Raw genomic sequence first — 27,238 nt, forward strand, 5'->3', positions numbered from 1 at the left:
GCAAGGTCGTGTAATCACCCCTTGCTTAGGTGTAGTATTCCTATACCTAACTTACATATAGACACATGTGTACCTATCAGTCACTCCTATGGCAGGCCTTGTAGAGAGGTGTGGCTCACTGGTTAGAGGCGGCAGACCCGTAAGCAGAGATTCGGCCAGGGACCAGGGTTCAATTCCCGACGCGGCAGGGTCGTGGACCAGGGTCAAAACGGACTTGATAATTCTCGCCTCGGTACCTACTCTAACCAGGAACACACTCGGCAACTCTGGGCATTAAGCTTGCCTCATCTCTACAACGGCCCCCCACAGACGCTGGGGATGCCTGATTTCACCTTGGAGATACCCAGAAAGGGACCATCTCACAGGGAAAGCCAGGACGGGTTCCCTAGCGGTCTTCAGCGCCGGGACACCTCCTTGTGAGGTAGCTGTTCGCGCTCTACAAAATGCTGTATTATTATTATTATTATTGACAATCCTGGAGGCAGAGTGCTTGGTAACATGTGAGATGGTGCTCTAGCATGAGCTGAGCCTGTCTGCAGCTTTCGGAACCCTGTCCTTATAGCTGTTCTATGATATAGCCTACCATATACTCTTAAAGTGCCTTATAATCTTAGACGGTTATGGTAACTATGGTTTGGCTTTATCAAAACATGTCGTGTAAGGTGTCTAACACTAGGGAATAATACCCCCATGCCATTTCTGGACATGAGAATATTATTCCCCCCTTCTAGAGGGAAAGACATGTTAAAATCATACTTCAACTGTTAGCCTCTGACCAAAGCCTCAGCATCACAAAATGGATGCTGCTGCCACGACACAAGTCTGACCTCCTGCAGCTGGGAGTGATCCCAGCCAGGGAGGCCTGGACAATAGGTTTCCTGCTTGGGGAGGTGCTAGCACCTCTCCAGACAGCCTTTAGTGTATTGGGGCAGGGTGGGCTGAAAGGAATGAGACATGCCTGGGGCACACAAGGTGTTCCTTGCATAGTCCAGTTCAAACCGGCGCTGGGGCACTCCAGCCCCAGCTCTGGCGCGAAACTGGACAAAGGGAAGTGGGTGTAACCACCCCCTCCCAGGTCCCACCCATAAGGCGTGACCTAGCAGGTATCCCAGCCCCCCAGATTAGTATAAGAGTGGGGGTTGGGCCTCAAGACTTTAGATTATCCTGAACCTGCAAAACTGAACAGAAACTCTGGACCTTCGACATTCGACGAAAGAAGAAGACTGAAGAATCTCCCTTGTAGCCAAGGAGTGGCTACCCTGTGCAAACAGGCACCATCAAGAGACTACCCTTTGCTTTGTGAACGTTCTACGAGGAACCGACTGCAGAGCCCGACCAGAGCCTTGATTTCCAGACTTCTCCGACCCTCATCCACATCTGCAGCAGAGCTGAGATCCGTGGAGGCGACGAGCGACGTGGGACCGGCTACCTGGGAAAAGTGGCTAGTAACTTACAGCGCAGCTTCTGAGGCACCCTCGAAGTTGTGCACCGGGGATTGAGAAGCCCCAACCCCAAGCACCATCTGCAACGAAGACCAGCCCCCCACACTCCACGAGTCCTGCGTGGGGCCCTTCAGCATTTTCCTGCTTGCCGCGTCTGTCCGGTTGCTTGCCCGCTGGCTAGTGGCCTCTGTGACGACGCACTCTGAAATCTTCTGCGCTGGTTTGGCTCCTCCAGACTGGCTCCCGCTTCTCTGCAAAGAAGAAGCACCCCAGACCTTCCTGGTCTGCACCAGAAGCAAGTCCCTTGTTCTTCGTGGGTTCCGCTTGCCAAGGCTTGGTGAGTCCTAGTCCAACTTCGACGCCGCAGACAGCAAGAGCCTTCGTGGGACAGCTCGCCTCCTGGTCCTGGTCGTCCTCGACGCTTCCTGGTCCTCCTGGCTGCAGCGACAAGCTTCACCTTCACCTGCAATCTTCACGACATCACCTGGTTCCTTCCTGGTTCCACGTGGTCACTGGCTAGTGACCTTGACTCTGTCCCTTCTGCTTGCAGGTTTCCTCTCTTCTTGATCCCAGCCTTGGGATCCACCGGACACTCTTCACTGACTGCCTGTCAGCATCTTTCTTCAGGCATCCATAGGAGTCGACGACGAAAACGACGCATCTTCACCCCTATGCACCCGCAGCCTGTGGGCTAGGTAACTTGGGTACTCCGGTGCTCATCAGGATAGTGACTATCCTAGTGTCTAGTTTTCAAGTCTCAACTTCCTAGCTACTCCGGAAGTGTCCTAAATCTACCGTTTTCTAAACTGTACTATTGCTATTGACTTTTACGCATTACGCGTGAGTGTTTCCACTCTGCACACGAATCCCGTGGGCCTCCCACTTCCTAACTAACGCTAGTGTAGTGTAGCCCCAGCGATTCCCTAGGCCTAGGCCTATTCTATTTCCGTGACAGTGGTTCTTATACCACTTATTTAGTATATGGTTTGCGTGGCCCCTAGGGCCTAACTGTATTACTTACCTGTGTGACTTACTGTATGCATAAATAAGACTGTGTTGTACTTACCTCTAAACTCATAAAGAGTGCTGAGGGTTTGCTTAGAATAAATACACTTTATTTTATATATATATCTGTTGTGGTGTCCTTTCATTTGGTATTCAAGGGATTATATATGGTATCACAGCTGGCTTCACATGCCATTCAGAGTTTAGCCTAAGACTGCTCTTGTCCATGCTACCACTAGGATAGCTGGTCTATAAGGTTGACTTTACAACCAATCACCATAAGGGTATTTGGACTGATATAAGGTGTACACTATAACTAGTGACATCATACATCAGGCCAACTTCTCACAGGCATGGCATACAGGGATGTGTGCCATGTCGACTCTGTTTTGTCTTGTACCCAGACACTCAGGTGTGTGTGCGTGTGTGTACAAAGCCTCTAAGGGTGGCACGATGAGTGCTGCAGCCCTTAGAGGCCTTCCCTGGTCACAAGGCCCTGGGTACCATTTACCAAGGGCTGACATGTGGCCAGGGTTTGCCGTTTTGTGTTTTAGGGAAGGAACATAGGCCCGGGGCACCTGATTGGCAGTAGTCCAGGGCAGTCCAGGGCGCACTCAGTCAAAGTACATTCAGCAAAAAGTGGGGGCATACCATGCAAGAAAGATGGCACTTTCTCACAGGTATATATACACAACCAGCTTCCCACAACCTCCAATCCTTTTTGATCAACCTGCTATGGGGCTCGGGCAGGTGCATGATGGCAACCTCCAAGCTATATGCCCCAATGGACGCTGGCGGACTGGGAGCCGTGAATTACGGTCATTACTACCTGGCCGCACAGCTGCAGTGGCCCCTGCGTTCGGAGAGAGGGATAACACTTACAGGAGCTGGAAAACTGCTTCTCCCCCACCTCAACCCCGGATTCAATACTGGAATGGTTGTTAGGTAACACAAAGCTGGTGCCGTGGAGGCGAAAATGTCCTCATGAAAGCGGTCCCTTGGTTCTGGAAGAAGGAGGTGATGACCACCACGGGTTGAACTCCATACACCTCTGAGTTACCCCTACGGGTGGCACCAGGCTGCACGGACCAGCACAACTAACACAACCTCAAACCCTGGATGGAGGCAGGGCTACATAATTGGGAGACCCATTCAGCAAGGGGTTACTGCACTAGTTCGAGGACTTGGTGACTGAGGAGGGAATCCCACAAGGCAGCTTCCTCCTGTACTACACCATCACACCAAAATTGAACATGCTTAGGCACATAACACATGACGCTGCAGGCGGGAAATAACCGTTACAATACATGCATTACAATGCTTGCCATTACCCTGCATGTTGTTACAACGCGAATGGCTTGTTGAAGGGGGTAGAAGGTGTTGGATTTAACTCCAACACCTTTCCTACTGTTGCACACACTGGAGTTGGAATAGTAAATTATACTATTCCAACTTCCAGCGCACCCCCGACAGCAACTTGGGGTAAAGATTTGCGTTGTAACGTTATGCGGGGTAATGGCATGCGTTCTAGTGTCATACAACCGCTGCATGCACTTCCCAGGTTCTCCAAACTTTATTAGTATGTGGCAGGGCTAGAAGAGCAGTGACGTGCCTCTACAGTGGGGTGGAGGAAGCAGGGAGCCACGACCAGACTGTATTAAAGAAGAGATGGAAGGGGGATCTGGACACAAACTAACAGATAAATAATGGGGACACTGCACAACGATGTTCAAAGGGGGTCTCACGCCTGAAATATACACAATTTAATTATTTGCATTGGACATACTTGACCCCAGCATGCCTCACACGATGTATCCATCGGTATCCCATGGATGCCTAAGGTGCATAGAAGCGGATTCAGACTTCTAACACATAGTGTGGCAATGCCCAAAAAGAAAACAAGTTACTTACCTGTAACTTCAGTTATCCAGTATTGGTATCTTTCATAGATTCACATGCTTAGAATCATCCCCGCCGACGAGTTGAGAGTCTCGCGGTACAATAAAATATATATACCTAATAGTCCTAAAACACATTAATCAATCAATCAATCAGTGACACTTATAAAGCGCGCTACATACCCGTAGGGTCTCAAGGCGCTGGGGGGTGGGGGGGTGCAGCTACTGCTCGAACAGCCAGGTCTTCAGCTTCTTCCTGAAGGAGAGGTGGTCTTGGGTCAGGCGCAGGTCGGTCGGGAGGGAGTTCCAGGTCTTGGCGGCCAGGTAGGAGAAGGACCTTCCTCCTGTAGTCGCTCTTCGGATGCGGGGGACGGCGGCGAGGGCGTGGTTGGCTGATCGGAGGTGGCGTTTGGGAGCGTAGAAGTTGACTCGGCTGTTGAGGTAGCTCGGGCCTTGGTCGTGTAGGGCTTTGTGTGCGTGGGTGAGGAGGCGGAAGGTGATTCTTTTGTTGACGGGGAGCCAGTGAAGGTCTCTCAGATGTCCGGAGATGTGGCTGGTTCGTGGGATGTCGAGGATGAGTCTGGCTGAGGCGTTCTGGATCCGCTGGAGTCTCTTCTGGAGCTTGGCGGTGGTACCGGCGTAGAGGGCGTTGCCGTAGTCCAGTCGGCTGGTGACGAGGGCCTGGGTGACGGTCTTCCTGGTCTCGGTGGGGATCCACCAGAAGATCTTCCGTAGCATGCGTAGGATGTTGAAGCACGCCGAGGAGACGTTGTTGACTTGCCTGGTCATGGAGAGGGAGGGGTCCAGGATGAAGCCCAGGTTGCGTGCATGGTCTGTCGGTTTGGGTGCGGTGCCCAGGGCGGGAGGCCACCAGGAGTCGTCCCAGGCGGAGGGTGAGGAGCCCAGGATGAGGACCTCAGTCTTGTCCGAGTTCAGTTTCAGGCGGCTGGTCGTCATCCACTCGGCTACCTCTTTCATCCCTTCGTGCAGGTTGGCTCTGGCGGCGGCGGGGTCGTTGGTCAGGGAGAGGATCAGCTGGGTGTCGTCGGCGTAGGAGATTATGCTGAGGTTGTGTTTGCGTACGATGGCCGCGAGGGGGCTCATGTAGACGTTGAAGAGGGTGGGGCTCAGAGATGATCCTTGGGGGACGCCGCAGATGACTTCGGAGGCCTCTGACTTGTACGGTGGTAGGCGGACTCTCTGTGTTCTTCCGTCGAGGAAGGAGATGATCCATTCCAACGCCTTGTCCTGGATTCCGATGTTGCTGAGGCGCCGTACTAGGGTGCGGTGGCAGACCGTGTCGAATGCCGCGGAGAGGTCTAGGAGGATGAGGGCCGCTGTTTCTCCATTGTCCATCAGGGCTCGGATGTCATCGGTGGCGGCGATGAGGGCGGTCTCGGTGCTGTGGTTGGCTCGGAAGCCGGACTGTGAGGGGTCGAGGGATCCGTTCGTCTCGAGGAAGGCGGCCATCTGCTTGTTGACGGTCTTCTCGATGACTTTGGCTGGAAACGGGAGGAGCGAGATGGGGCGGTAATTCTTGAGGTCGGTGGGGTCCGCTGTTGGTTTCTTGAGTAGAGCGCTGAGTTCGGCGTGTTTCCAGCTCTCAGGGAAGGTGGCGGTGTCGAAGGATGTGTTGATGATGTCTCGCAGGTGGGGTGCGATGACAGCGTCGGCCTTGTTGAAGACGTGGTGAGGGCAGGGGTCGGTCGGTGATCCGGAGTGGATGGAGTTCATCGTGCGGATGGTGTCTTCGGTGCTGATCGGGGTCCAGGCGTGGAGGGTGGTGGTGGGGGGTGGTTGCTCGGTCATGGTGTGCGTTGGTTGGTTGTTGAAGCTGTTGTGTATGTCCGCGATCTTGTTGTGGAAGTATGAAGCGAGGGAGTTGCAGAGGTCTTGCGATGGGGTGATGTCGTCGTTTCCTGCGCTGGGGTTGGAAAGCTCTTTCACGATGTTGAAGAGTTCCTTGCAGTTGTGTGCGTTGTTGTCCAACCGGTCCTTGAATGCTGTTTTCTTGGCGGCGCGGATCAGCTGGTGGTGTTTCCGGGTGGCAAGTTTGAAGGAGGTCCTGTTGTCCGGTGTCGGTTCCCTTCTCCAGACTTTCTCGAGGGCTCGGCAGTTCTTCTTGGAGCTCTTGAGTTCGTCGGTGAACCATGGGGCCTTCTTGCTGCCGGGTCTGCTAGGCGGGGTCCTCAGTGGGGCGAGTTCGTCCGCGCAGTTGCTGATCCACTTCGTGAGGTTGTCGGCGGCCTGGCTGGGGTTCGCTGAGCTGGCAGGTGGGTGCTGGCTCAGGGAGGTGGTGAGCTGGTCTGCTGTGATCTTGTTCCAGCTTCTGCGGGCGGCCTGTTGCTGGTGTTGGTGGGTCGTCGTTCTCTTGAAGGTGAAGTGGACGCAGCTGTGGTCCGTCCATTGAAGCTCTGTGGCGTGGCTGAAGTCGATGTCTGTGCTGGAAGAGAAGACTGCGTCGAGTGTGTGTCCGGTGAGGTGGGTGGGGGTGGACACCAGTTGCTTGAGTCCCAGGTTGGCGAGGTTGTCGAGCATGGTGCTGGTGTTGCGGTCATTGTTGTTCTCCAGATGGAAGTTGAGGTCTCCCAGGAGGATGTAGTCAGCGGAGGGGAGGGCATGCGGGCTGACGAAGTCGGCGATGTCCTCGCTGAATTGCGTGCGTGGTCCAGGGGGTCGGTAGATCAGGGTGCCTCTGAGGGTGGTGTTCGGGTTGGTGTGGATCTGGAAATGCAGGTGCTCGGCGCTGGTCAGGGTGTTGTCGGTGCTGGTTGTGAGACGGATGGTGCTCCTGTGGATGATGGCGATGCCTCCTCCCATCTGGTTGGCGTTTCGGTCCCTCCGGACGATCTTGTAGCCCTCTGGGATGGCGATGGCGATGTCGGGAGCTGAAGAGGCGTTCATCCAGGTCTCCGTGAGGAAGGCAACGTCAGGGGCTGTGGCGTCTAGGAGGTTCCAGAGTTCGATGGCGTGTCTGTGGAAGGAGCGGGTGTTGAGCAGGATGCACTTGAGGTGGGTGCTGCTGGTGTTCGACTTGGCGGGTGCTGGTGCGAGGCTGGTCCGGATGCAGGTGAACTTGCAGGCGTGGCAGCTGAAAGGTCCGTGGGTACGTCGTGGAGTGGCTTGATGGCATTCTGGGAGTCGGCCGGTGTTGAGAGCGGTGAGGGTGGCGGCGGAGTACGTCAGGCGGGTCGGTCGGGGTCCTCGTGGGCCAGGGGTCCTGGCACTGGGCGCGGTCCAGGCGCGGACGGGCGCAGACGGGCTTGCCTTTGGCGCGCCTTCGGCACACAATCGGCGCGCCCGCTGCTCGTGACCGCTGCGCGTTCGCACGGTCGCCATTTAAGGCGAAGTGCGCGGGTGGGCGGAGCAGCTGGGAGGCGGGGAGGGTACAGAATCGAAAAAGGGGCGGGGAAAAGCGGCGGTGGCGGGAAGGGAGGGCGGCGAGGTAGGCGGACAACAAGGAAGGAAAACCAAAACACGGGGAAAATGAAATAAAACAAAACAGGCACAAATTATCGACAAAACAAGGGCAAAATTAAATTAAAACAAAACAGGCACAAATTATCGACAAAACAAGAGCAAAAACAACCGCAGCGGAGGCAGCCGGCAACCGGCAAACGAGGCAGCAGCGAGGCAGAGGGCAGGCAAGGGGCACACGCAGCAGCTGGTGGCCGTGTGGCGCGGGGGTGTCCCACAAGTGTTACACAATCGGCTAGTATGGACAGCAAAGTCACTACATTAGGCTATCTTAGTCCTTTTGTAAAAAGAACCAAATTTGGAACACAGCCAATCAGGCTGCAGCACCCTCTTAGAACCCTCCACAGAGAGGCAAACCCTCAGATTTTCATAGCACAAGTGACAATAAGTATGTATTAGCAATAAGGTAAGCCTCTCCGGGGAGGAGGGTGGGTCGCATGTGAATCTATGAAAGATACCAATACTGGATAACTGAAGTTACAGTTAAGTAACTCATATTCTTATCCAGTATTGGGGTATCTTTCATAGATTCACATGTTTAGAATCAGACTAGTTAGCAGTAGAATCCTTAGTTATATAGCGGATGGTGGGTATCATAAGAAATACAGATACCTTGTAATACCAATACAGTAATGCATAGCAATAACATAGAAAAGAAACACAATACATCTTGTATTAGTGAACATGTTCCTTACAGAGGCTTACCTTATTTAAAGAGGTTTCGTAACACTGCCTGACCAACAGCTGATTCAGCCTCTGTTTCCAGATCCAGACAGTAACGCCGTATAAAAGTGTGCACATTTTTCCAGGTCGCAGCATGGCAAATCTTCTCCAAAGGTACTCTGGCAAAAGAGCAGTAGATGAGGACACTGCTCTTGTGGAATGAGCCTTGGATTTCGTAGATAAAGTATGTCCAGCTTTAGAATGGCAGAATTGGATAGTAGATGCAATCCACCTTACAATAGTGGATTTTGTCACAGCTGTTCCTGGCTTTTGACCACCATAAGAAATGAACAATGGATCCAACTTTCTGATGGACACAGTACGTGAAATGTAGAATTTCAGACACCTTTTAACATCCAAGGTATGTAAAGTCTTTTCAGCAGAGGTAGACGGATTGGGATAGAAAGAACGCAGTATAACAGGCTCATTAAGATGGAATGTAGAGGGAACCTTCGGAATGAACGTTGGATTATTTCCGAGGAGGACATAATCATTGGTCAATTTCAAATAAGGTTGTTTGATAGTGAAAGCCTGGATTTCACTGACTCTCCTAGCAAAGGTTAAAGCCACTAGAAGTGCCGTTTTCCAAGAGAGGTACTTTAGTTCAGCTTTGTGAACAGGCTCAAATGGATGCTTCATGAGTTGTTGTAACACCAGATTAAGCCTCCATTCTAGAGGAGGAGCTCTGACGGGTGAAAATGTTCTGAAAAGCCCCTTTAGAAATTGATTGATCAAGCGATTAGAGCAAAGGGATGCAGCTCCTGCAGAACGTCTGTAGGTCGATATGGCCGCTAAATGTAACTTAACCGATGTAAACATAAGACCAGATCTAGATAGCGAAAGAAGCTAAGGCAGAACTTTAGCTGGAGAACATCGTAAAGGATGTGAATCCCTGTCACCGCACCAAGCACAAAATCGTTTCAATTTCAAAGCATAAGTCTTTAAGGTACAAGGAGCTCTTGCCCTGGCACGAATATTTCTACAATCCTGAGGTAAATCTACCTCCTTGAATTCTGTGAATCCAGAAACCATTCATGAAGATGCAATTGTACTGGACGAGGATGAAGAATCTGGCCCTTGCTCATGGATAAAAGGGTTGGAACTGCAGGAAAGCGGTATGGTCTGCGCTTGGACAGTAGGAGAAGCTCCGTAAGCCAATGTTGACGCGGCCACCGTGGAGCAATGAGAATCCTGCAACATGGTTCCATCTGGAGCTTGCGTAGAAGTTTTGGGATCAACTGAAAGGAGGGGAAATGCCTAACCAAAGATCCCTTTCCATCTCATCATGAAGGCGTTACCCCACGAGCCCTTCTCCGGTTCCCAACTGGCAAAGAATGGGCACTTCCGATTGTTCTTGGAGGCAAAGAGATCCAGATTTGGTTTGCCCCACATCCGAAATATGTGATCCGCAACTGATTGATGCAACTCCCATTCATTACAGGACTTCGAAGTCCTACTCAGAGTGTCCGATAAAGTGTTGTGAATTCCCGGCAAATGTTCCACCTTGATCGTGATATTGTGAGACAGCACCATTCCCAAATGCTTTAAGCTTCCTGAGACAGAATGTGGGAACGGGTACCTCCTTGCTTGTTTAAGTAGTGCATGCAAGTGGTGTTGTCGGTTCTGATAAGAACTGTTGACCCTTGTATCCTTGGGAGAAAGGACTGCAATGCCAGGAAAATGGCTCCAAGCTCCAAGAAATTGATATGCATTTTCGCCATCGCAGCGGACGACCTTCCTCTTATGCAAAGATCTTGAAGGTGTGCACCCCACCCTTCTAGGGAGGCATCTGTAGTGAGGATGAACACCGGCACGGAAGGAATTAAAGTGAGCCCGATTGAGACATTCGTGGAGCGCAGCCACCAAAGCAGCGCTTCTCGCATAACTGGAGTTATTTCCACTAGGTCGAACGACCCCAAATTCTGCAGCCACTGACTGTCTAGTTCCTCTTGGATCGGCCGCATCCTTAGGCGGGTGTGAGGTACCAACAGAATTACTGAGGATAGTATTCCCAGGAATGATTTGATGATTTTCACAGAAGCGAACGTTCTTCGTTGGAGTTCTGATGCCAGAGATATCAGACATGATTGCCTTTCTTTGGACAAGAATGCCTTGTCCCGGATAGTATCCAACACTGCCCCTAGAAATTGAATTCTTTGAGAAGGACAAAACTGATTTTTTAATGTTCAGGGACAGTCCCAGGGATTGAAATAGTTGAGGTATGTGGACGTTGCTCGAGAAGCCTGCCGAAAGGAAGGAGCCTTTGTTAGCCAATCGTCCAGATACGGGAATAATTGTATGCCTTGAAGTCTGAGGTGAGCTGCCACTGGGGCCAGGAATTTCGTAAAGTTGCTCGGGGCTGAACGTAGGCCGAAGGGGAGGACTTTTGGAAAGGAGCACCTGCCACAGTGAAACGAAGGAATTTCCGATGTTTGGGGTGAATGGGGATGTGGAAGTATGCATCCTGGAGATCCAACGTTGTCATGAAATCTGCATGGTTCTGAAGCTGAAGGATTTCTTGAAGCGTGACCATGCGAAAAGATTTCTTTTGAAGATATTTGTTCAGCTTTCTTAAATCCAGGATAGGTCTCCATTCCCCCTGACTTTTTCTTTATTAGAAAAAAGCGGGAATAAAACCCTTGCCCCATCTGAGAGCGAGGCACTCTTTCTATCGCTCCTTTCGAGAGCATGATTTTTGCTTCCTTCCTCAGAAGGGCAAGATGTGGAGGATGTTTCTTTAAAAGTGGGTGAGGAGGAGGGATACTGACAAATTCCAGGGTATGGCCAAATTTGAGAACATCCACGAATCACTTGTCTGTGGTTAATTTTTTCCAATCGTTGAGATGTCGGGATACATTCGGAATCCTGTAAATAAGGTGTGGCAGAGCTGCTGCAGGTGCTAAAAGTCGGCACTGTTTTCTAGCAGAATCCCTGCCTTGAGGCTGACTTCTTCTATTCTGCTGTCTGTAAGCGGCAGCCGGAGGGTTCCTGTAGGACTGCTGCTGTTGCTGCTGTTGAGAATTATATCTTTTCCTGATTGCCTTGGTTTTGGTATCTTTTATAGCCACCACGAAAGGAATACGATCCTCTGCCCCTAGCTCCCCAAAAAGGAGCCTTCCTATATTGTAAGGTGCCATGGACTCTGGCAGTGTCAGTATCCTTTTTGATGTCTTGCAAAGCCTCATCTATATGTTTTCCAAATAACATATCGGCATCGAATGGCATGTCCAAAATCTTTGTTTGGACCTCAGGGCGAAAGGTGGTAGATTTCAACCATCCCGGACGTCTGAGGACTGCTGCTCGAGCAAGTTGACGAAAGCCCAAGGAAGCCAGGTCCATAGAAATATCAATTATTTCATGCAGCCCTTTCTTCTTCAAGAGGAATTTTCTTTGCCTCCTGCTTCTTGTCATCAGGTAAGTAATCAAGATTATGTGAAATGTCCGACCATAGTTGGCGGTCATATCTCCCTAGAATCGCCAGAGAGTTTGTAGCACGAACTGAAGCACCCGCCATGGTGGTAGAACGCTTACCAATATTATCAAGGCGCCTCCCATCCTAATATGGAGGTGCTGTCAACGGAATGGATGGATTCCGAGGCTTGCATTGAGCCGCTTGTGAAATTACGGAATCTGGTCTAGGATGTCAGACAGGCAAGCAGGAGCATTATCTCGTGCTTTGTACTTTTTATAGATTCTAGGTAGAATAGCAGGGACTGAAAATGGATTTTTCATTATTTTAGTTCCTTCTTCCGAGATATGATCTATTATAGGGATGGAACGTACTGACTTCCTACTCTGGTCCTTAAAACCGCAAAGGAAACCCTCCGTTTGCTTCACAGATACAGGAAGATGAAACCGGGTTGCTGCCCTCTCCATAATTTCATGAAAACCTCCAATATCTTCAGGAGGGGAATCTACTGCCTGAGGAACTGGTGAAGATGGCGTAGGAATCAAGTATTCATCCCATTCATCCACAGTCGTGGGCGATTTTGGTAATTCCCCATCCTCAGCCACAGTATCGCCATCATCATCCTGGACTAAATGTTGCACAGGTAAAACCTCCTGAGATTCATTGATGGGGCAGAAGGACCTGCAATCTGCAAAACAGGAGGCGCAGTAGGTTGTGTTGGAACAGGCGCTGCTGGTGGAAAGCATGTATGATAATCCATCGTCAGATCTTGCATTAAGGCAATAGGCATTTGCACCATAGGTACCTGCTGAAATGAAGTCTCTTGTGGTCCTCGCAGAGACTCACAAGGCTCATAGTATTCTTCCTCTTCATCCTGATATTTAATCCGGAATTGAGAAGGGTTACGTGCTGGGCTAAAAAGTTCATCATCATCTGACTCCTCCAGATAGTGACTAGGATGCAAGGGTGAAATATGAGAAACGTCCTGATAATAGTTTCTTGAAGATGGGAACGACGACGATAATTTTGATGTCAAAACTGGTGTAATCTGTAAAGATGTAGGTCTTTTACGCTTCAGCGAGGACGAGATGTACATAGACGGTGAGTCAGTACCAGCCGAAATAGCCATAACAGAAGCTACCGTCGACGTTGTCATTATCGACGGGGAAACCATCGTCGACGATGTTGTAGTCGAAGCCACTGCTGTCGTCGACAGTGGGCTCGTCGACGGGATGTATTGTCGTCGACGGTGGACTCGTTGACGGGAGTAGTATCGTCATCGACGGCGGAAGCGTCGACGGTAGGTGCATAGTCTACGACGAGGTAGGCGTCGACGAGAAAGGAGTAGCCGTCGTCATTGGAATCGCCGGCGGCGACGAAACAGGCAACAATATCATAGTCGACGGTGCCGTCGACGGGATGTTCTTCATTGACGAGGAAGCACTCACCGTCTGAGGAGATTTAGTCGTCGATGGTGCTTTTTCGACAACGATGGGATCCTGACAGACTCAGAATGAGTTTTCTGCTGTTTTGAGGCAGTTTTCACTGAAATCTTTCCTTTATCACCAGACTTCACCTCTGAAGAGAATGAAAGCTTCTCTTTTCTAGAGAAGAGTGACCAGTCTCAGAGTGAGGCTTCTTCAAGGTCTTACTCTGTCGCTCAGGGGGATCATAAGATCTATCCCTCTTCTTGGTTACAGGGGTGGACACCTGAGGACTAACACTGCCATCATCTCCTGAAACAACCTCAGATGTAGCTTTCAATTTCTCCAGCCAAACCAGCAATCTTCCTTCTCGGTCTTTCAAAGTCTTAGCAGGAAAGGTTCTACAAATCCTGCAGTCTTTAACCTTGTGTGCTGGATAAAGACAGTAAATACATTCCTTGTGGGGATCTTCAAAATGCAGTCTCGTCTTCCCACATTAAGAACAAGGTAAAAACAAGCTTTTCTTAGAAGAATCAGACATAGCTACTCACAAAGTTCAACCAAAGGTGAAGAAAACTGAGCAGAGCTCAGGGAGACTCCCTGTCACACGAAGTGCGGTAGAAAATCTGAGGGTTTGCCTCTCTGTGGAGTGTTCTAAGAGGGTGCTGCAGCCTGATTGGCTGTGTTACAAATGTGGTTCTTTTTACAAAAGGACTAAGATAGGCTAATGTAGTGACTTTGCTGTCCATACTAGCCTATTGTGTAATGTTTGTTTATGACTATTAGGTATATATATTTTATTGTACCGCGAGACTCCCACCTCGTCGGCGGGGATGATTCCAAGCATGTGAATCTATGAAAGATACCCCAATAATGGATAAATATGAGAAACTGTGCCAATGTTGCAAGAAATCTGAAGGAGAGAGAGGGCAGGCAGATCACAGCAGACTCCGCTCATTGTCTACTGGGACTCAGAACGTGCACCAAAACTACAAAACACCTGCATAGATTCCTAGACATTGCCTTGGTGCTAGTGCAGCGCCATATGGCGATGGCATAAAAATCCCCACTGCATCTCCCTACTTGCTAAATGTCTGAAAGATTTAAAAAGGGGAACACGAGCTGAATTAGACACAGCTACACAAGCATCAGGTCCTACCAGATACCCTGCCACGCCATTACATTGGGAGGAGTTCTTGAGGGGGGTGGATGCTAAAACAGAAGAGACACCACCATCAACTACAATATGCACCACAGGTATCTCACCACCGAAAGCATCTATTACACACAGGGCTGCTTTAAGTCTCTAGCTGGGTCCTCCTCCCGCCCCCTTCTCTACACATTGTGAATACTGAAAACAAACTGCTTGAGACACTTCATCAGCCCGGCATAGGTACATTGTAATACACATTCAGTTTACGGTTTTTGGTAAGCACCAGTGTTCTAATACAATCAAGAAACCAAAGGCAAATAGCACTGTAAGATGCTGGTAATTGTCTTTCACATGTGTACTGTTTCTCTTGCAAATGCATACAGTGGATATGTGATATGTTGTTGCAAAACTCAATAAGAGCAATACTGGATGAAAACAACATAATAGCTGTAGGAAGCTGGCTTTGTCTATACTATACTAAAATAAGGTATAGTGTGCACAGAATCCAGTGGATCCCCAAAGACTTACAGAGGTACAAGTAAATAATACCTTACTCTCTATTAGTAAGGCTTTATCAGAGGGTAGTGTTAAGCATTTATTGTGCACACTCAGGCAAGAAATGATATCTCACACTCAAAGCCTGAACTCGGACCAATTTGTTTGGATAACATTTTTCTTAGTTGTATTCTATTTTTAGAACCAAGCCAGACTTGGTGCAGGTAAGTAAAATAATACTTTTCTCATGTAATACAGTTGCATGCAGTTACAGGTAGGTCAAATGTTCAGCAACAGTTGAAATTACTTTATAGTTACTTTGCAATTACTTTTCAGATAACTTTTTCTACTCTGTGTAATATGCCCAGATATCAATATCACACTGTGACATTTCCTGGATAAAAGGTGAGTTAAACAGTTTTTATCAAAACACAGTTTCTTAGGTTTCCATACAAAACACCCTCAAAACACGTTTTTCAGAGGAAAACAGTCAATGCAATCCTATGGAGAAAATAGGGTTATGGCTTGAGGGTTGAGTTTCTGGGGGTTAGAACAAGGGTTCCCCAAGGATCAAGGATGCACTCTAAGAGAACCCTCAGTGGCACTAGGACAGCTGGATGCAGAGTGCTGAGGACCAATGTTATCCAATGGGGGGTAGCAGGCCTCTGATTGGTGGCTGCTCACGAGCAGGCCACAAGGTTAAGGGAGCAAAGCTCCTGGACTTAAGCTCAGGGTAAAGGGGGGTTCAAGTTCGCACACAAAGTGCACCCACATCGGCACAGGGGTGGCCGGGTTCAGGGTGCTGTTTTGGCACTGGGTGCCCTGTTGATTTCAATGGGAATTCTCTGGTTTCAACAAACACTGCAGGCTCAGGGACAAAGATCTTCTAGAGGTGACCACCGGTTGGAGAGGTAAGTTGGGATGTCGAGGGATACCGGACACCGTTGGCTGGGCCACCCAAGGCAGTCAGGGTAATTGCAGGGGTGTCATTTGGTGTCGGGGTTTCCTTACCGGCTTTGGTCGCGGTCAGGGGGATCCCCCAGAAAGGGACTGCAGGCGTCAGGAGACTTGAGGTAGGTCAGGGATCACTAGATCCCAGGTCAGATCGCAGGGGAGACCTCCTCGTGGTGTTGGGCCACTCGAACTCGGGCCATGGATGTCGGTGCAGAGTGGTGCACTCACAAATTTGGCGAGAGCCAGAGTCTGTTGGTGAGAAAATATGGTGCTCAGTGAAGACAAAGTCTTTTCAGTGAAGGGTTCTGGCTGCTGCTGGCTGCAGGGCACACCGGGATTCCGCTGAACAGGTTGAGGTCGGGACAGGCCCATAGGGGTGGGGCCAAGTCAGTTGGTGTCCACCTCTTCTACCTTCAGCACGGCTCTTAAGTCATTCTGATTGTTTCTTCTTGTCTGAGGAGGCAAGGTTCAGGGTTTCCTGCCACATAAACCTCACTCTGGTTGGCTGGACCCCCCCATCTTCAAGATGGCTGGGGACAGAGTAGTGATTCATCTCGCCACCCCCACCTGAAGGGTGGGGTTGACAAAGGTGGGCACACCTCTCCTCCTATCCTTGTTTTCAAGCTGATTCTCCCAATCATAGTGGGGGTCAGAACTGGTGGGGGCCGGTTGCTGGGAGCAGCAAATTGCTGGGTCAGCTCACAAAGGTGGCAAGCCTTTGAAGCTTCCCCTTCGTGGACCCTGCCCATCCTTGTACTTTGTTTCCAGACCCGAGAGCGGGAGGCTCTCCACCCAGGGGTCCATAAACATGTCTGGGGTGGCAGCTGGCGTGCAGCCACTCAGCCAAGACACTAGAGTTAGGTCGTTTTTCAGGGGGAATCTCTAAGAAGCCCTCTGAGTGCATTTTTCATTAAATCTCACACTAGCATCAGTGAGGTATGATGTGCTGAGAAGTTTGATACCAAACTTCCCAGATTTCAGTAAAGCCATTATGGTGCTGTGGAGTTTGTAATGACAAACTCCCAGACCATATACTCTTTTTGGCTTTACTGCACTCACAATGTCTAAGAATAGAGTTAGACACTGTAGGGGTACAGGGCTCATGCACCTGTACCCTCACCAGTGGCATAGTGCATCCAGCTAGAGGGGTGTCTTACTTTTACCATAGGCAGTGGGTTGTAGGCATGGCACACAGGGAGGTGTGCCATGTCGACTCTTCACTTTTCTCTGCACCAAAACACTCAGCAATGGCAGTGTGTTAAGGTACCTCTTAGGGTGGCACAATAAGTGCCGCAGCCCTTCGAGGCCTTCCCTGGTCAGAAGGCCCTTGGTACCCAGGGTATTTTTTTACAAAGGACTTACAGGTGGCCAGAGAGGTGACAATTTGAGGGTACACAGTACGGTTTTAGGAAAATAACATTGGCCCTGGTTGGCAGGAACCCAGGGCGCACACAGTCAAAGAGCATCATCAGGCAAAAAGTGGGGGGCAACCATGCAAAAAGGGGCACTCTCCTACAATAGGTTACACAAAGAGGTAGAACTGCAAATCAGTTTAAAATCCATTAGATTAAAACAAATAGGCAGGCTAATTTATGGCTAACAGTTTAAGATTAGCTCCTTTCAAAGATGCCAGTCTGTCTCACACTTGCACACAGAACCCCAGCACGGGTAAAGACACAAGAAGGCACACATACAAAGGTAATGTTGAATAAAAACATGGGATCCCCTTCCATTACATGTTAAAGAGGTAGTATGCACTATTTCAAGGACACGATTTTAACTGCCTCTGCATGCATTTGCAGAAGGCATCATGTCAGCAGAACTTACTTAAAGTAAAGTATGAAGTATGAGAGTCTACAGTATACATGTGGTCATTAGCAGTTGGGCACAATAACATTTTAATCAGGAAACTAAAAATCTACCACTGCATTTATATACGTTTTAAAGTAGTTAACAATACCTTGCTGGTGTCATGGTACGTTCACAACATATAAACCTACTGAGAAATCCATACGAGCATAGGCTTTCACTCTTGCACAGAGGGTGCAAGGCACAGAGTCATGCTCTCCTGTCACAAAGGCCACACATCCTTACTTTCAGGAAGAGGTTCTAAAAGAGCAGTTTAATCATTTATTTTCATATATTATTTTCTGCTGCACAGTCAGTGATTTGATAGCACTATACATAAGAGGCGTTACCATTTTTCATGTCACTGATATGTACTTTGTTGACCTTGGAAAGATGGCAGACTGAAGGAGCAACTCAACATTCTAATATCCGACCTGGAGTTTTTACACTGGTATCTGCAAATGGCACATCCAGCTTCCTAATGCTTCCTAGAATCATCTGGTTTTGGTATTTTGTGAGACAATGAACGTTAAACAAATTGGATCAGAGACTGGGATTTTGCCAGAACCAACAATGTAATGCCTATATTACAGCTCTTTTCACACATGCAGCGTCAGCACAGTTTTCCATCCACTCCAAAAGACAATTCTGATGAAACATGCCTATGGCACAGCAACACTGCTGACAACGAAACCCTAACAGGTTCTACGATTAACGACCAACCCATTAGAAACCACAAATGGCCACACAGTATGTCACTGCAAAGACATTAAAATTTTATATTATTTACCACATACCTGGAACATGAACATGGCAAGACGCTCATTGTACTCCCACTGCTTAAGCGCCTGCTCGACTTCGGGTGGCACTGGCCCCGAGGGAGAGACACAGCCAGGACTGGACTGCTGGCGATAATACTCTGCTATTTTCTGCAGTTGCTCCCAGAGGTACTTGGTGATGATCTGAGTCCATTCTAAAAAGCAACAGCAATGTGAATAAGGGGACTTGGGAAACGTCTCAGAAGTCAGATTATTAAAGATGGCAAGCAGGCAGATGAGGAGAAAAAAATGGGGGAGTCAAAAAAATGCACGAGAAAAAAACAAGATACTGAATAAAGAGCTAGGAGAATAGGAGGACAGAAGGTAAAAGTCTGAAAAGGGAAGTGTTACATGGAAGAAGGAAAGACGACATGAAATAAGAGGACTAGATAGGAAAAGAATACCACAAGAAGGCAGGGGGAAATGGACAGGAGAGAAAATCTCAATAAAGGCTTGAGATGGAGAACCAAGAGGCAGAATGAAGAACCAAGAGGGCCAAAGAGTGACCTATCCAATATACAGAGCAACTCTTAGTTTGCAGTGGTGGTGAAAGAAGACTAAGGACTCCTTTTGTAAGCCCAAGTGAAGAGGAAATGTAGTTACCCTAGATGACACAGCACCGTGGAATGAGGAAGAAGGCCCAATTACCTTAAACCAAGGTGTTGGCATGCAAAGTGTGTGGTACAAGTAAGGGGCGATCCAGGATCCTCCGAATAATGTGCTCAGTGGAAGATTTGGGGCGGTGATTAAGTGCTCAGGATCGGACTTACCTGTGAAGGGGGGAACATGGAGGGAAGCACGAGGGGATGACCGGTAACCTACGAAGGGGCATATGATAAATTGTTGGTGCAAGGAATAAGGGGAAACCATAGATACCTAGTGAGAAGGTGACACTGGACTGTAAGGAAGAGGGGATGGAGGAATGAAAGGAGAGGTCAGATCACTGGCATGAAGCAATCAGTGTGGTTTGGCAGGAGAGATCTGAGGGAACATGAACAGAGGGGGATGAGAGTTGTCATTGGTTGATGAATCTTCTAAAGTCAAGGAGACGAACACTCCTCTCTCGTGGGAATGGTTAGCTTGTGAGGCAGCAGTCTATATATAAGGAGACAAACAGAGGAGCAGAGAGCAGTCTTGGGGCTGGTCAATCTTGCAGGGTAGGAGAAGTCAGGTGACTGAACAAAGATCGCAGAGGTTTCTTATGCAATCAATATATGTGAGGGCAGGAGCGACAGAGGTGATCTGAACATTGGAGTAAGATCAATCAATTCTTGTGGAGTACAAAAGGTCCACCGTGATGGCTACATTGATGCAATTAATCATTTCTCTTGAGACAGGTGTGACACAGGTTAACAATGCGTTTAGTTGCTATCGGAGGATATCCATTTTTTTTTTAAATCACACTAAGTGCTATGGAGGTATACAGAAGCTGAAATGTTACCTATAAAAGGATCAATGACGTGCCGTTTCTTCACTTTAGTCTCAGTAATGGCAGCATAGTAAGCGCACGTCATCTTTATCAGCCAAGCAGCTCTCATGACAGACACCGCATACTTCGCCAAATAGACAAAGACTTCTTCCTTCTTACTGAAGATGGGAACCTGCGTTGGAATTAGTATGTAAGAACCAAAGGTAACTTGCAACGCATTCAGCAAAATCACCACGTCCACCCATTATAAGTCAAACAAACAAGCAGTGGCAAAGCCTTTTAAATGCTGGTGTAGGTGGAGCTATTGACTGTGCTAATGCACGTTTGTTTTGACACAGTTTATGGCCAAAACCATTCAAAGTTAGCCACCTTTTCATGTTCATTGCTGAAGACACTGGATTTTTTTTTCTCTAAAGTGTAACAAAATAATTCCAAAATGGGCAACAGTGCATACGCAAGCACATGAGGCCATCTGGAATTACTTATTTTACACTCTGTTCTCAATTTACTCTTCCAAGTAGGTGGATGAACATTTTGGAATGGTAAATTAAGAGCATGCACAAGAATGCTGCAAACAATTTATAAAAGCGAGCAGCCCAGTAACAGCGTGCAGCCGCCGGGTCTTCGTAAAAAAATTTAAAAAATAAAGTGGTCGAATTGAGAAAAGTGAGTCATTGAACATATTTGGAAGAGCGTGGCAAGTCACGCACTCCCATGGAGTGTTAAAAGACAAAACAATGTTTCATGGTACGGGTAGTGGAAAAATACATCTCACCCAATAACAAAAGCAGAAATTATCGATTGGTGGAACTAAAACAAGAATTGCTGAATCAGTACAACGAACGGAGGAAGACACGAAAGCCATTCAGTAATCAGCAAAGGGCTGACCCAAAGCTCAGTATGTATTACTGTATTACAAACTATCGGTCCTCGAGAACATACAGCTAAAGCTTTCTGTAGGCAAAACCTAAAAAGACACATAATTATGTTTAAATTGCTCAAAGTAGTAATAATGTATTAAACAGAGGTAACAGCCAATACCCACATACCTGTTACAGTACACAACTAAAACCTTCACAAAATATATGCCCAGTTTTTGCACTTTTTGAAATAAGTATAACATAAGGGCAAGATGGAATGACTAATAAAAATGGTGCAGGAAGCGGTACATTTCAACACATTGAGAAACAACTTATACCAGTTAAGATACACATTATTAGACGTTGTAGAAACTTTTGAAACAGTAGTGACTGGAGCTGACATTTACTACATAGCGAAACACATTAGATATGGTTAACCTGAGAGGACGTAATGAACGTTATGACTTTTCATGTTTTAAGGATTTTTCTACGTTTTCATGACATTGTTTCATTGAGATGGTTAACAACTAAGGTGGAGATAGTAAACAGACATACCTGTAGGCTCCAGAAGGGAAATTACATAATAGTAAACAAAATTTTAAGGGGAAAAGATAGGAGGGAGAGCACACCAAAGTGGGGATTAAGTCCCCTAAACCGGAGTAGGCACAATGCTTCCTTCTGAGGTTGTTGGTAGAAAAAAAGAGGAGTCCCATCTTGTATTATTAACTATTATTTATAGATGTTTGTTTCTAGCTTTGATTTACAAGAAAAGATCACTGGAAAGAGTAGTTTTTAGGTCTCGCGCCTAGCGTTGCACTGCGCAGCAGTGCTCACGCAGCGCAAGACATTTAGTAGGTGAAAAACAGGGATTTAGCACTGACCTAGAAATTGCACACGCACAAGCGTGCGATTCCTTTTGTACTACCCCATTGGCCTTTGCGTGAGTCTTTTATAAAAGACTGCACGTAATTGGCCAAAGGCGGGCGCATTGCTCCGCCCATGGCCTATTGGTGCTTATTACGCGCTTGGTGCGCATAATAGACACCAATAGGCCATGTGGTTTCAATTATCGTGTCCAGACACTGGCGCGATAATTGAAAGCTCGTCTCGCAGTGGCGCGCGCACCTCTCGTTTTGTTTATTCACCGTTGGTAATGACTGGTGTTACCATTACCCAAGTCGCAGCTGTTCCTTCTGCAGACCCACAACTGACTGGATGTTTGAGTAGGCCCTGCAGTGTTTGGAACCTTTGACTCGTATGGCACACATTGATGCCAGCAGTTAACCCCATGAGCAATCTCACCCACATTAGTCCGAAAGCTACATGCCACCTTCCTGTGCTCTGGTCGCCATGAATGCCAAAAAGGCGAAGTGTGTCTAGATTGCCAAAGCGCTACGGGGCCATCCATTTGTTGGTAAGTATTTCTATAAGTGCACATATAACTGGCATGATATTATTATACAATTCAGTCTGACTTCACACACATATTTCTGTATATATTACTATTCTTAACACTACATGGCTCGTTATGTGGCAGTGTGCTCCTCTGTTGTGACTAGTACTAGTCTGAGTCTAGCATGGTGCTGTTCATTTTGAAGTAGGTATTGTACGCTACGCACAACACAAGTCTTTTTATAGCGCTGCGTAGTGCATTGGCGGAAAGAGCGGTGAGCTACAACTGGAGATACACAGAACTTTCCAACGAGGGGTGTTGGTTGATGACTTGAGATTACATCTCTAAACCTGGCAAGGATGGGAACGTGAGCCCCGATGTACATCCCTAGAATACTTGACGTGTTGATCTTTTGATCAAGTGTTCACACATCACAACCATTTTAATATTTTATATATATTTCAATGTATTGTTTTACAGGAGTAACGTGTTCAATTACTGAAAGATAATAATCAAATTAATTATCTCCCTCTATGGTTTTAACAATTAGGTTTTTTTTTTCGCTTCTCGATACGTGAATCACAAGGATGTCATCGAGGTGATGTGACTCGCAATGAGACGACTGTAAATATAGAATAAACACGATATCAATTAGTGGTTTTCAAGGGGACTTGGATATAAAAATTGTTTTCAGATTAAGTTCAAAATAATATTTTTTAAATTCGAGTTTCGTTGCATTTACTTGAACGCTCGTTGAACTTGCTTTAAAGCACATTTCATTTCTAGTGGCGCTTAATTCAACAAATGCGATTTTTAAAAGCAGCGTTTCTAGTTTCTTCATTTTTATATAGTTTGAACTTGATTTGTTATTTCTGTTGCAGACCGCTGGCATGCGAGTGTTACAGCATTAAAATATTATATGCATGGTTTCTTTTTAATTGTGTGACTTTCGCCTTACAGTCTTCGATATTACGCATCAGTTGTAGACATTATATTGTTAAGCGAGGGGTTTAAAACTGTACCTAGAAATTGCACATGCTCGTGCTTTTTCTTTTTTGTTACGGGATTGGCTTGTGCATGCGTGTATTTCAGAAACAGCACGCAATAGGCCAAAGGCAGGCACGTTGCTCCGCCCATGGCCTATTGGTGTCTGTTACGCGCACAGGGTAACATGTGGTTTGCATTACCGTGCACAGACGCGTGCACGATAATGCAAAACACATGGCTCGCTGTGGCGTACGCGCGCGCACCGCTCGTTATATAAAGAGAAAGATTTGCTTAAAATACTACACGCACGCCCGCCACAAAAACCCAAAAACCAAAGGAAATGATGGACGGAGTGTTGAACATTGCAAGCACTCACCCCCAGTCAACTGATCTGGGTTTAATCCATCACCGTTCTTTAGCCCACACTGCCACCCCAGTTCAGACATGGCCATATGCAATCAGTCTGACCCTGTGCCTCACGGGAACAGTCCAGCCCGAACTGCTAAGCCACGTCTTCCCTGGACCGGAAACAAGCTTCCTAGGACCGGTTTCTGGCATTTCAGCCGTCTTCAGCCAGGCTTGCTTGAATCCAGTGGCAAAGTGAACAAGGGACTCACGTCTGAGCATACCCTGCCAACTTATGACGAACAAAGCAAAAACCAAAGGAAATGATGGACGGAGTGTTGAACATTGCAAGCACTCACCCCCAGTCAACTGATCTGGGTTTAATCCATCACCGTTCTTTAGCCCACTCTGCCACCCCAGTTCGCCATAAGTTGGCAGGGTATGCTCAGACGTGAGTCCCTTGCTCATTTTGCCACTGGATTCAAGCAAGCCTGGCTGAAGACGGCTGAAATGCCAGAAACCGGTCCTAGGAAGCTTGTTTCCGGTCCAGGGAAGATATGGCTTGGCAGTTCGGGCTGGACTGTTCCCATGAGGCACAGGGTCAGACTGATTTGCATATGGCCATGTCTGAACTGGGGTGGCAGAGTGGGCTAAAGAACAGTGGTGGATTAAACCCAGATCAGTTGACTGGGGGTGAGTGCTTGCAATGTTCAACACTTCGTCCATCATTTCCTTTGGTTTTGCTTTGTTCGCCATAAGTTGGCAGGGTATGCCCAGACGTGAGTCCCTTGCTCACTTTGCCACTGGATTCAAGCAAGCCTGGCTGAAGACGGCTGAAATGCCAGAAACCGGTCCTAGGAAGCTTGTTTCCGGTCCAGGGAAGACATGGCTTGGCAGTTCGGGCTGGACTGTTCCCATGAGGCACAGGGTCAGACTGATTTGCATATGGCCATGTCTGAACTGGGGTGGCAGAGTGGGCTAAAGAACGGTGGTGGATTAAACCCAGATCAGTTGACTGGGGGTGAGTGCTTGCAATGTTCAACACTCCGTCCATCATTTCCTTTGGTTTTGCTTTGTTCGCCATAAGTTGGCAGGGTATGCTCAGGTACGAGTCCCTTGCTCACTTTGCCACTGGATTCAAGCAAGCCTGGCTGAAGACGGCTGAAATGCCAGAAACCGGTCCTAGGAAGCTTGTTTCCGGTCCAGGCAAGATGGGGCTTGGCAGTTCGGGCTGGACTGTTCCCATGAGGCACAGGGTCAGACTGATTTGCATATGGCCATGTCTGAACTGGGGTGGCAGAGTGGGCTAAAGAACGGTGGTGGATTAAACCCAGATCAGTTGACTGGGGGCGAGTGCTTGCAATGTTCAACACTCTGTCCATCATTTCCTTTGGTTTTGCTTCGCCACAAAAACCCGGCGTTTCCGAGAAGGGCAATCTAGGCAGGCAGTCTGTGAGACCGCTGCCAAAATAAATTAACCCTTTGTCGACTTTCATGTGCAGCGACTTTTCGCCTTCCGTTTCGCGGATAATTAAGTTCATTACCTTAAAGGGCTAATCAGGGGTGCCCAACAAATCTAAATTAGCGGTCTGTCCCCGCCCCCGCCCCCCTTCAAGCCCGGTCATAGATCTAGTCAAATAAAGGTTGCTCATACAAATGTCCCGGGCCCTGGTTTCTATAAAGGATTTTTTTTCTGAAAGAGACAACGCCAGAGTCCCCCACCCTATTAACCCCTTCGGTGCTCATGACGGAATGGTTCCGTCATGACCCACGGTTGAGCTGTGCTCATGACGGAACCATTCCGTCATGAACCCGCCCGCGCAAGATTCCGCCAGCACAGCGGCGGAATCTGCGCAGCATGGAAGGGGTTAAACATAGGGTGCGGTGCAGAGCAAGGTCAAGTTAGAGGGGAGCGTGCGTGTGTCTGGGTGCATGCGTGAACGTGCCGCCGTTTCACCCTGAATTCTTTCAGTCGAGGCGGTACTGCTGGAGGTTTCCTTTAATGTTCTGAGCACCGTCAAATGTCCCCAAAAATGGATATTTAATTTAATATCGAGGTGTGGGGGTGTACCACTGCGGCTATTGTCTGTGCAATAAAAGAAAATGCCCTGTACCTGAGAAAATGAATATTGGAAGGCTAAAAACACCTGCATTTAAATTGAATTCCCAGCCAAACAATCAGTAGAATACACAATTGAGCGAAAGCGATGTCAGACGATCGTCTGATGTTGCGGGCACTTTTTTTCCAGCCAAGTTTGTTTCACTAAATATGTTCCAACTAGCCACAGTGTCATGGTGAGGACAGGTGTTGTAGTTTATTCTGTGCACCTAGAAACGTTACCAATCAGTATCAGTCTATAAAGCGTGCATAAAGAGAAAGGCATGGTGCCTAGCCTATGCACACACAGTGAGCAGATGTTATGAAGAGACATGCTATACAGAAGCACTTCGAAGTAGCTGCTAATCGCTCTAGAAAAACTAAATCCAACACTGAACTATTGGCAGGACCACTCAAACTATGCAATTCTGCAGCCGTGGCTTTTTTTTCTTTGCATAATTAGGGATTTGCCGTATTTGCCACATAATCCACTATCTGCTGCATAATCTGCAAATTTTCACAAATAAAATGGTTCTTGCTTAAAGGGATCAAAAGTTACTTAAAACGTGGGGATATGTGTTGGCGCGCTTTGGAAGACCATCGCCAAGGTTAACTGGTCATCTTTCAGTTGTTTATTTATGTATTTTGTTTGTTAAACTGGTAGTAATGAGGTGAAGTCTTTGCCCAGACAGTATTGCCATGTGGACAACTGACAAAATAATGAAGTAATAGAATACTGGAAGTACAGTAGCTCTTGGAAAATTGTGAGGTAGGAGCAGATTAACTTTAAGCCATTTGCATTTAACAAAGTACCTGCACGTTCGCTAGCAGGGTACCTGCACTTTTAATAGAAGAGTATTGGCACTTCTAACAGAGTGCCCGCACTTCCAGCATAGAACCAACACGTTCAATAGCAGAGTATCTGCACTTTCGATAGCAGAGTACTGGAACCTCTCACGGAATACCTGCACGTTCGATAGCAGGGTACCCACACTTTTAATAGCAGAGTGCTGGCACTTCTAACTGAGTATCTGCACTTCTTGCATAGTACCGGCTCTTCTAGCAGAGTACCTACACTTCTAAGAGCCCTGTTGTACTTTTAACAGCACAGTTCCTGCATTTCTAAAAGACCTGTAGATCTTTCACTAGCAATGTAGCAACAATTTTCCAAGAGCTACTGTACTTCCAGTAGGAAAGTACCCACACTTTCAATAGCAGAGTACACACACTTCTCTCACACAGCTGCTGTACTTTCATTGACATTGTTTATTATTATATGGCAACCGGTCAACAACTCATCTTCCATCTACACCATGACCTCCATGTGAAGTTGTATTGTCTCTGGCTGCGGTAACCCGCTCTGATGACCATTAAACACGTTAGGGAAAATGTAAAGAAATAATAAAAACATTTAGCGCACTCCCTGTCCAGGATAGACTCGTGACACCTTGATGAGGTGTTATTACTACACAGCTTGAAG

At 47.8% G+C, this 27,238-nt stretch overlaps 1 protein-coding gene across 7 annotated transcripts in view; it reads right to left on the minus strand.

Annotated features, from left to right (window-relative positions):
- Window positions 1–27,238, minus strand: part of MED12 (mediator complex subunit 12) — a 956,599-nt gene that overhangs the window by 832,362 nt on the left and 96,999 nt on the right. For 5 of the 7 annotated variants that reach the window (XM_085608427.1, XM_085608421.1, XM_085608425.1 and 2 more), the window contains exons 4-6: window positions 20,088–20,247; window positions 19,417–19,464; window positions 18,626–18,801 (exon numbers count right to left, since the gene is read on the minus strand). In XM_085608427.1, coding sequence (XP_085464553.1) covers window positions 18,626–18,801; window positions 19,417–19,464; window positions 20,088–20,247 — 384 coding nt within the window. The remainder of the gene's footprint in view (window positions 1–18,625; window positions 18,802–19,416; window positions 19,465–20,087; window positions 20,248–27,238) is intronic. The other 2 variants (XM_085608424.1, XM_085608423.1) reach the window with 1 other exon arrangement.

The sequence above is a fragment of the Triturus cristatus genome, chromosome 5_2 (genome assembly GCF_964204655.1).
Source record: "Triturus cristatus chromosome 5_2, aTriCri1.1, whole genome shotgun sequence".
NCBI classification, from domain to species: domain Eukaryota; kingdom Metazoa; phylum Chordata; class Amphibia; order Caudata; family Salamandridae; genus Triturus; species Triturus cristatus.